Source organism: Odontesthes bonariensis, chromosome 6 (assembly GCF_027942865.1).
Source record: "Odontesthes bonariensis isolate fOdoBon6 chromosome 6, fOdoBon6.hap1, whole genome shotgun sequence".
NCBI lineage: Eukaryota > Metazoa > Chordata > Actinopteri > Atheriniformes > Atherinopsidae > Odontesthes > Odontesthes bonariensis.
In genome coordinates, this window is record NC_134511.1 from 5,882,506 (window position 1) to 5,892,073 (window position 9,568).

Here is a 9,568-nt window from a genome sequence, read left to right on the forward strand (position 1 = left end):
CTGTTTGTCAATTCTTTTTTGGCTCCCAAAAACTACTCAAAAAGCCAATAAAGGGAGATTGTTGTATAATTTTGACACACATACACACCCTCTGGTCCTCACATTTATTTACCTAAAACACGTTGATACGACTTTAACAGAAGAGTCGAGTGTAGCTTTTTGAAGCCAAAAAGAATTGATGCACAGTAGGTTTGAATTTCCATCCTTGATGATGAAGTTGGTTTTTATGCCTTTAATGGATAGGACAGTTAAGAGAGACAGGAAGCAGGGTGCAGAGAGAGGGGGAACGACATGCAGCAAAGGGCCGTCCGGTATTCTCATACTTGTGTGACAGTTTCTGTGAATGAAAATGATAAAAAAAAAATCTTTCTTTAACCCCAGGATGTTGAGCTTAAAGTAGGACGGGTTGCTGGAAAAGTGTCCATGATAATTATCTGAAGGAACTCCACGTTTCATCCCTGAAAAATTTGACGCCACCACTCGAGTTAAAGGGACTCGTTTGACAGACAATCTGTACACGAGCTGCTCGCTTTACCAGCAACTCGCAGAGGGCTAAAGCTCCAGGATGCAGCCGGCCGGGGTTCAGGTCCCGTTTTCTGTCAAGCAACTTTCAAATAAAGGCAACTCGTGCCAAAAAATATCCTTTAAAATGATCATTTTCACCAAAATCAGTCTTTTAATTGAGATTATGTGCTGCTTCCCTGTGTCATATCAGTCCAATCTGCAACTTTTTAGGTTTTGTTTGAACATGAGTGCTGTTTATGGACTCACCGAGCATCCGGCCAACCATGTGGCAGCTCTGATAAAGTCGGCACCACCAACAAATTGTAGAAAATTTAGCACTATTTAAACTAAGTGGAGTATTTAAAGTGTTTGTCTGACAGCCAATCGGACGTATTAACCATCAGGAGAAGAAGAAAGTAGCTGCAGCCCAGATGATATCCTGTGTGTTTTAGGCTGAAAGAAATAGTAAAACCTGATGAATTTGTTAGTTTTTACCTGAAACAAAAGCCAAAACTCAAGGTTTGTTTTCCTTTTATTGTACCTTTTTTCTTATTTTTTTAAACTCTGCACACTCAGCTGTTTCAATACAATAAATTCAATGAATCTGCGGCTGACAGATTGCATATTAAGTATATTCCTGCTGGCAGCTCACAATTTAATCTGTTTTTACTCCAGGCCAGAACATCCTCTTATTCACCCCTCACTGCCAGAGCAGACGGATCCTGCATCGGTTACACAAAGAAACAATCATTCCGAAATAAATACAGATCCCCCCGATCTCGTGGTTCCTGCACAGAAGCTAGAAAATATCTACATGAACCGTTTTTAGACAAAGCTGCTGAGTGTAAAGTTCCTCTTAAACTGATATGAACTGAGTTAATAAATGTGAAACCAAATTAGGAACTATTAACGCTTAAGTTTCACGATGTGAACAGAGTTCTCAACATTTTTAACCCCACAGAACAGAGATTAACTCTTTTTTGTTTGTTTTTTGGTTCTTAGAGGAAGCAGAGAAGCTTCTTAAATGTGTATTTAGGAGGAATCTTAGCCAAATGTGAGACCTAAGAGAAAAGTTTGACTCCCATTAATAATCTGCATTAAAGTCAGAACTTTCCACTGTAATCCTCAACACTTTGAACAAGAAATAAGATGCAAAGTCGCTTCCAAATTACAGTATCAACTTTTTGTTCATGTCAGAAAAATGAGGTTTTTTTGTTGTTAGGTCTTATTCCAGACTTGGAAATAACTGAATCAAGTTTTTCACAGCAAGAACAACAACAAAGAAGCGTCTTTTACTCCCCAGGAAGAGAATAAATCAAACCTATTTGCAGAAAAAATGAAAGATCAAATATATTCTGGCTAACTTATTGCGTGCAGTTCTTACTGTTGACCACTAGAGGCCACTACAAACCAGAGACAACCGTAAGACGATTTCCCACAAAGCAGCTTTGTCACTGGTGAAATTAAGCATCTGGTGACGGTATTTTCATGTTTCAGCGTTGAATGTCTGCAGGTAGGAGGTCAGCCGGAGCCTTAGCGGTGGTGGTTCCCGGACCTTTTGAGGTTCCGACTAACAAAGCAGGTCTCCTTCTTGGTTCCAGATGCAGGTCACTGTCTATCCTGAGTTTCACTGTTCACTGTTTGGAGGCTCGCTGCGACAGACCCTCGTGGTTGAGCGTCGCTCTCTCCATGCGCTTGTACCAAAACTTGACTTTAGTGTTTTCCATCATGTCGTCGAACGCTTGGAGGCCTTCCATCACTCTGAGGACGCCAAACACCGCCTGTGGGTGGAGGAGGAGGACATTTTTAGATCAACTTTTCATCGCTCTGAAGCAGGGATGGGCAACTTCCATGATAAAGAGGGCCAACATTTTTTCAGCACTATCATTGGAGGGCCACATGACCACGCACTTCGAATAATTGGATATGAAAGACGCTACAAATGATTCTCAATAAGAACACATTTTATATGAATGTATATCTCAGGGTGTATACAGGTATAAACAAGTTAAATTTAAGACTTTTTAAGACCTTTTAATACCACTTCTAAATGAAATTTAAGACCAAACGTACGATGGAAATACCAAGTAAACACACTGACAGTAAAACGGTAAAATGACTAATGACGGTTGAGTTTAAGAACATCGGCTAAATGTGTGTCATGAGAAAAGATCACAAAAGTGTCATCACTGTCCTAAATTAACGCTAACGTTAGCATCAGAGAGTCTAACGTTAGCGATTTTCCCATTTCAGCATCAGAGAGGCTAACGTTAGCTGTTTTCCCATTTCAGCAGAGAAGCTAACATTAGCGGTTTTCCCATTTCAGCATCAGAGGCTATTGTTAGCGGTTTTCCCATTTCAGCATCAGAGAGGCTAATGTTAGCTGTTTTCCCATTTCAGCAGAGAAGCTAACATTAGCGGTTTTCCCATTTCAGCATCAGAGGCTATTGTTAGCGGTTTTCCCATTTCAGCATCAGAGAGGCTAACGTTAGCGATTTTCCCATTTCAGGCCTTTTAATACCACTTCTGAATGAAATTTAAGACCAAACGTGCGATGGAAATACCAAGTAAACACACTGACAGTAAAACGGTAAAATGACGGTTGAGTTTAAGAACATCGGCTAAATGTGTGTCATGAGAAAAGATCACAAAAGTGTCATCACTGTCCTAAATTAAATTTATTACTATATCTTCAGAACATTTAAGTCCCATGAACAAATGCTTATAAAATCAAGTAAATATATATTTTTAAAAAAAATACTGTTCCTTTAAAGCAAAAAGAAAAATACACAAATATTTAAGACCCATGCAATCTGAATTTAAGACAATTTAATACTTTTTTAAGGTCTTATTTTCAGGAAAATTGACTTACGACTTTTTAAGGACCCGCGGCCACCCTGTTGGAGGGCCACATGACCACGCACTTCGAATAATTGGATATGAAAGACGCTACAAATGATTCTCAATAAGAACACATTTTATATGAATTTATATCTGTATGTTTATTGCACCAACGTACAACTATTTTCTGCATATAAATGCATTTTAACACGTCCTTAAAGGGATAATCCAGAGTAAAATGCACTTTAGATCAATTTATGGGATGTTGGGAGTACATACGTTGAGTTGACATCAAAATCATGTCATTCGGATGTGTTTTGAGAATTTCGATTTGACCGTTTTTAGCCAAAAGTCGTTAGCCTGGAAGTGATGAGGGACATATGAAGTCACCGCTATAAAACGCTATTTTTATACCTCTTCTACAGCTCCAAACAACATAACACTTACGTGGTAGTGAGTAGAGGGTCCCTAAAGCCAAACTGAAGTGTCCCGAGGTCTTCGTGTGGTCGGATATAGAGTCCAGAATTAACCTTTCCGGAAATGTGTCTGCTGCAGCTGCCGCTACAGACCGTGGTGAAGTTGGTTTGATATTGGTTTGAAAAAAAAGATACCTTATTTCCTTATTGTGAATATCTGTCGAATATCCAATATCAAACCAACTTCACCACGGTCTGTAGCGGCAGCTGCAGCAGAGACATTTCCGGAAAGGTACTGGCTTGATTAAATTCATTCTGGACTCTCTATCCGACCACATGAAGACCTCGGGACACTTTGGTTTGGCTTTAGGGACCCTCTACTCACTACCACGTAAGTGTTATGTTGTTTGGAGCTGTAGAAGAGGTATAAAAATAGCGTTTTGTAGCGGTGACTTCATATGTCCCTCATCACTTCCAGGCTAACGACTTTTGGCTAAAAACGGTCAAATCGAAATTCTCAAAACACATCCGAATGACATGATTTTGATGTCAACTCAACGTATGTACTCCCAACATCCCGTAAATTGATCTAAAGTGCATTTTACTCCGGATTATCCCTTTAATAAGAAACAAAGACAAAACATTTGCTTAAAAAAAAAGTGCAAAAAGGAATTTGAACTCCTTCATAACAAAGAACAAAACTGAAGAGGTACTCTTCTTCCTATTTTGGCTGAAAAATGCGATTTTTCTCGGTCAAGTTTTCTCTTTTTGCCACTGCTTGTGGCCATGGCTCTTTGACTTTCCTATTCGCTGTTGCGGAATGCGGCCCGGGCCCCGCTATCAGTCAACAGTATAATTACAATTTTTTTATTTATTTTTTAATTATTAAATTATTATTGATCTATTTGCGGGCCGTACTGAGTGAGGACCAGTTGCCCATCCCTGCTCTGAAGGATCAGGTAAAAAATAAAAAAATGGAGGTCGTTTCCTCACCAGATCTGCCAGGTTGGGCTGATCTCCACCCATGAACTTCCTGCTCTTGCCGATGGCGGCCACCCACTCGTTGACGGCCTTGTAGAGATCCTGCCTGACGTCTTCCTGCAGGTTGTGTCTGTCAACAAAGGGAAAAGTCAAACACTTTCGCCTCCAAACGGAAGATCCAAACCAGGCGGACGGGGGTTCAACCTACCGACTTTTCAGCCTTTTTGCGATCACAAACATGGCTGCAGCACCCACGTATTTAGCAAAGAAGCCTTCCACGGCGCCAAACTTGCCCTCGCGTACAATGTAGTCGAAGGAGGCCAGGGATTCGCCGGTAGTCCGGTAAACATTGGGCGATATGAGGTGCACGAGCCAGTCATCAGCCCACTGACGCCATTTCATCTCCTCTCTGAAAACAGAAGACACGACAGTCTGTGAATAATCGGTTTAAAATGGTGCTTTTAGGAGAATTTGTGCGTGAAAGCGACATATTTAATGGATAAAAACGTCTCCGAGTGTCAAGCAGCTGGATAAACAAATATGTCTCCAGGCTAATTATTACACCAGGCACCTTTTTTTACACTTTGTGTGTGTGTTCGGTCCGAAATGAGCAGATTATGCCCCTCAAAGTTCAACTTCAAGGAAAAGAACTTCATCATTTCAGCATCAGAGAAGCTAACGTTAGCGGTTTTCCCATTTCAGCATCAGAGAGGCTAATGTTAGCCGTTTACCCATTTCAGCATCAGAGAAGCTAATGTTAGCGGTTTTCCCATTTCAGCATCAGAGGGGCTAACGTTAGCGGTTTTCCCATTTCAGTATCAGAGAGGCTAATGTTAGCGGTTTTCCCATTTCAGCATCAGAGAGGCTAATGTTAGCGGTTTTCCCATTTCAGCATCAGAGAGGCTAATGTTAGCGGTTTTCCCATTTCAGCATCAGAGAGGCTAACGTTAGCGGTTTTCCCACTTCAGCAGAGGTTAGTGGTAGCGATTTTCCCATTTCAGCAGAGAATCTAATCTTAGCGGTTTACCCATTTCAGCATCAGAAAGGCTAATGTTAGCGGCTTTCCCATTTCAGCATCAGAGGCTATTGTTAGCGGTTTTCCCATTTCAGCATCAGAGAGGCTAACGTTAGCGGTTTTCCCATTTCAGCATCAGAGAGGCTGACGTTAGCGGTTTTCCCATTTCAGCAGAGAACCTAACGTTAGCGGTTTTCCCATTTCAGCATCAGAGAGGCTGACGTTAGCGGTTTTCCCATTTCAGCAGAGAAGCTAACGTTAGCGGTTTTCCCATTTCAGCATCAGAGGCTATTGTTAGCGGTTTTCCCATTTCAGCATCAGAGAGGCTGACGTTAGCGGTTTTCCCATTTCAGCAGAGAAGCTAACGTTAGCGGTTTTCCCATTTCAGCATCAGAGGCTATTGTTAGCGGTTTTCCCATTTCAGCATCAGAGAGGCTGACGTTAGCGGTTTTCCCATTTCAGCATCAGAGAGGCTAATGTTAGCGGTTTTCCCATTTCAGCATCAGAGAGGCTAATGTTAGCGGTTTTCCCATTTCAGCATCAGAGAGGCTAATGTTAGCAGTTTCCCCACTTCAGCAGAGAAGCTAATGTTAGCGGTTTACCCATTTCAGCATCAGAAAGGCTAATGTTAGCGGTTTTCCCATTTCAGCATCAGAGGCTATTGTTAGCGGTTTTCCCATTTCAGCATCAGAGAGGCTAATGTTAGCGGTTTTCCCATTTCAGCATCAAAGAGGCTAACGTTAGCGGTTTTCCCATTTCAGCATCAGAGAGGCTAATGTTAGCGGTTTTCCCATTTTAGCATCAGAGAGGCTAATGTTAGCTGTTTTCCCATTTCAGCATCAGAGAGGCTAATGTTAGCGGTTTTCCCATTTCAGCATCAGAGAGGCTAATGTTAGCTGTTTTCCCATTTCAGCGTCAGAGAGGCTAACGTTAGCGGTTTTCCCATTTCAGCATCAGAGAGGCTAATGTTAGCTGTTTTCCCATTTCAGCATCAGAGAGGCTAATGTTAGCGGTTTTCCCATTTCAGCATCAGAGAGGCTAACGTTAGCTGTTTCCCCATTTCAGCATCAGAGAAGCTAATGTTAGCGGTTTTCCCATTTCAGTAATAGAGAGGCTAATGTTAGCGGTTTTCCCATTTCAGTATCAGAGAGGCTAATGTTAGCGATTTTCCCATTTCAGTATCAGAGAGGCTAACGTTAGCTGTTTCCCCATTTCAGCATCAGAGAGGCTAACGTTAGCGATTTTCCCATTTCAGCAGAGAAGCTAATGTTAGCGGTTTACCCATTTCAGCACAAGAGAGGCTAATGTTAGCGGTTTTCCCATTTCAGCATCAGAGAGGCTAATGTTAGCTGTTTTCCCATTTCAGCATCAGAGAGGCTAACGTTAGCGGTTTTCCCATTTCAGCATCAGAGAGGCTAATGTTAGCGGTTTTCCCATTTCAGCATCAGAGAGGCTAATGTTAGCGGTTTTCCCATCCAGTGTATGTGACAGAACAGAAGGAAGAGGACGGGTAAGTCGAGGGGTGGAAACCAAAGTTGGGACCGGTTTGTCCTTACTTCTGCATTCCCTTCTGGGGGTAAACCACGCCGTTGTCCGCCTCGCTCAGCATCAGCCAGTACTTGTTGTTGTACTCCGTCACTTCCTTCCCTTTGTCGTTCAAAGACTTCATCTCCGGGTAGCACGAAAGGATTTGGGTCAAGCTTTTCCCCCTGCAGGAAAAAGGAGAAAAGTCAAACTATTTCAATCGTTGCTCAGTTTTTCCTTTAGTTTGTTTTAAAACTGCTTCGTTTTACGGTTTTTAACCGTTCTTTTTAATCATTTCTTCACAATTTAACAAGTTTTAGCTTTGCTTTTGTAAAGAATTTAACTTTTTTTGAGGAGCTTAAGAACAAACAAAACATTTTGTAAACGGAAAAGGAAAAGATTAAATTATCCCGAGGTTTCGGGGTCCAGTCCAAGCTGATCATTTTATCATTTATGACAAAGAAATACATCAAAATTCTCATATTTGAGAAGCTGGAAGCTGCTTCTGGTTCATTTATGTGGCTCGTTCTCCCTTTAGTTAATTTTAACAACCAAACAGGCAGCAGGGGACAGATATTTGACGGCAGGAAGCTTCTACTTACTCGCTGGTTAAAAACGTCTTCAGGGAGCTGATGATGACCGAAGAGTCATTCAGTTGCTGAGGATGAAGAATGGAGAGTTTCACTGAGAAGGCTGCACATTTTCCCCACATTTAAATGCACAAAAAGAGATTTAAAGCCCGATTCTGAACGCTACAGCCTGTAAATATGCGTTTGCTTTTAGCGAGCTGATTCCTAAAGCCCAACAGGTGAGAGATTTAACCGCCTTACCAGCTCAGAATCTACCATCAGGATGGGCACTTTTCTGTAGACCGACCATTTGATCTCCTGCCTCATCACCGGGTTCACCTCCACGATCTCGTACGGCAGGCCGTGGTAGTCGAGGAACGCCCGCACTTTGCTGCAGAACGGGCAGGTCTTGTACTGGTAGAGAGTCAGCTTCAGACCGCCTCCTGAAGCCTGCGGGGGGGCAGCAGAGGAAAGCTCAGGCTCCTGGTTCAACACCAGCCTGAGGTTATATTTCCAAAGGTTCGTCCTCAGCATCGGGCAAACAAAAAAACAGATGTGTAAATCAATTGATTTAGCTTTATTTTTTTAAACCCAGGCCAACTAGCCGGACTACCTTCGTCAACACCAAAACGAGGCTGGAACTCTGCTCACAGGACGCAGCAGGGGGTAAGAAGATGTTCATAAATGATGTTGCTGATATGGGATGTCATACAGCTTCATGTCAAGAGTTAACGCGATAATAACGAGTTAACTCGCCCAGCCCTAAATATAAATAAATAAATAAAATTTAAAAAAAAAACAGATGCGAGTGGCTGTGTTCAACATCTGGGTGTTTAAAAAGCTGAGATCTCATAAGTGCACGTGAACATCTGCAGAGGTTTCTTCAGCTCTTATCAGTCTGACAGAGACACGCGGGCAACTTTTAACCTCCGACTGGACTTTAAAGTGTGTTTAAAACCAGAACTTTCATGGAAGTAAAATAAGTTAAGTTTTAAACACTGTTGGTTTGCAGATATTCAGTAAAATCTGCAGTTCGACCTCAGCTGGCACTCAGGTGACCCTGTCTGCAGACATGAGAGTCCTGCGGCTGCAGCCAGCCCGGAACCGACCCCCCCAGACACCGGAGACCCGGTTCTCCCGGTCCGGACTCACCTTCTTCTCCTCCTCCGCCAGGTGCTGCTGCACGGACAGCTTCATGGTCTGATACAAACCCAAACCTCCGCCGAGCAGGAAGGCGCAGCCCAGCACCCTGCCGCCTCCCGACCGCACCGAGGAGAAGAGTTTGGACCGGAACCCGGGCCCGCCGGTGCCGTAGGACCTCCGGGACCCGTGCGTGCCCACATTGCCCAGCAGGTAGGAGACGGTGCCGGACCGGCGGGCGGCTGGAGTCTCCAGAAAAGACAAGCCGACCTTACTGACGGTTCTGGCGCAGGCGGCTGCCATGTTGAGTTTACATAAAGCCCCACAATGCACCACGACGGAGGAGCTCAGTAAAGGGTTGTATTGCCCTGAGCTGAGCCTGTCAGGATGTGAGCTGCCATTGGTCAAAGATCGTAAAAATAAAAGTTCTTGACACTTTGCCCTCAGTGTGAGACGGGCAACGTTTTATGCGACAAATATATCATAAAAAAACATGTAAATTCTGCATAAAGGTACACGAAATGTCTATTTACTGATTGAAAAAGGCTTCAAAGAAAAGAAAAAAGAAGCAACAAGAA

General features: G+C 42.9%; 1 protein-coding gene across 1 annotated transcript; it reads right to left on the reverse strand.

Annotated features, from left to right (window-relative positions):
- Positions 1-1,018: 1,018 nt before the first annotated feature.
- On the reverse strand, positions 1,019-9,332 carry ptgesl (prostaglandin E synthase 2-like). The gene is made up of 7 exons (XM_075468904.1): positions 9,003-9,332; positions 8,112-8,300; positions 7,884-7,939; positions 7,314-7,466; positions 4,951-5,151; positions 4,755-4,872; positions 1,019-2,285 (listed from the first exon to the last, which is right to left on the reverse strand). The coding sequence occupies exons 1-7, from the start codon at positions 9,291-9,293 to the stop codon at positions 2,139-2,141; spliced, it is 1,155 nt and encodes a 384-aa protein (XP_075325019.1). The 5' UTR covers positions 9,294-9,332; the 3' UTR covers positions 1,019-2,138.
- Between the last annotated feature and the right edge of the window lie 236 nt (positions 9,333-9,568).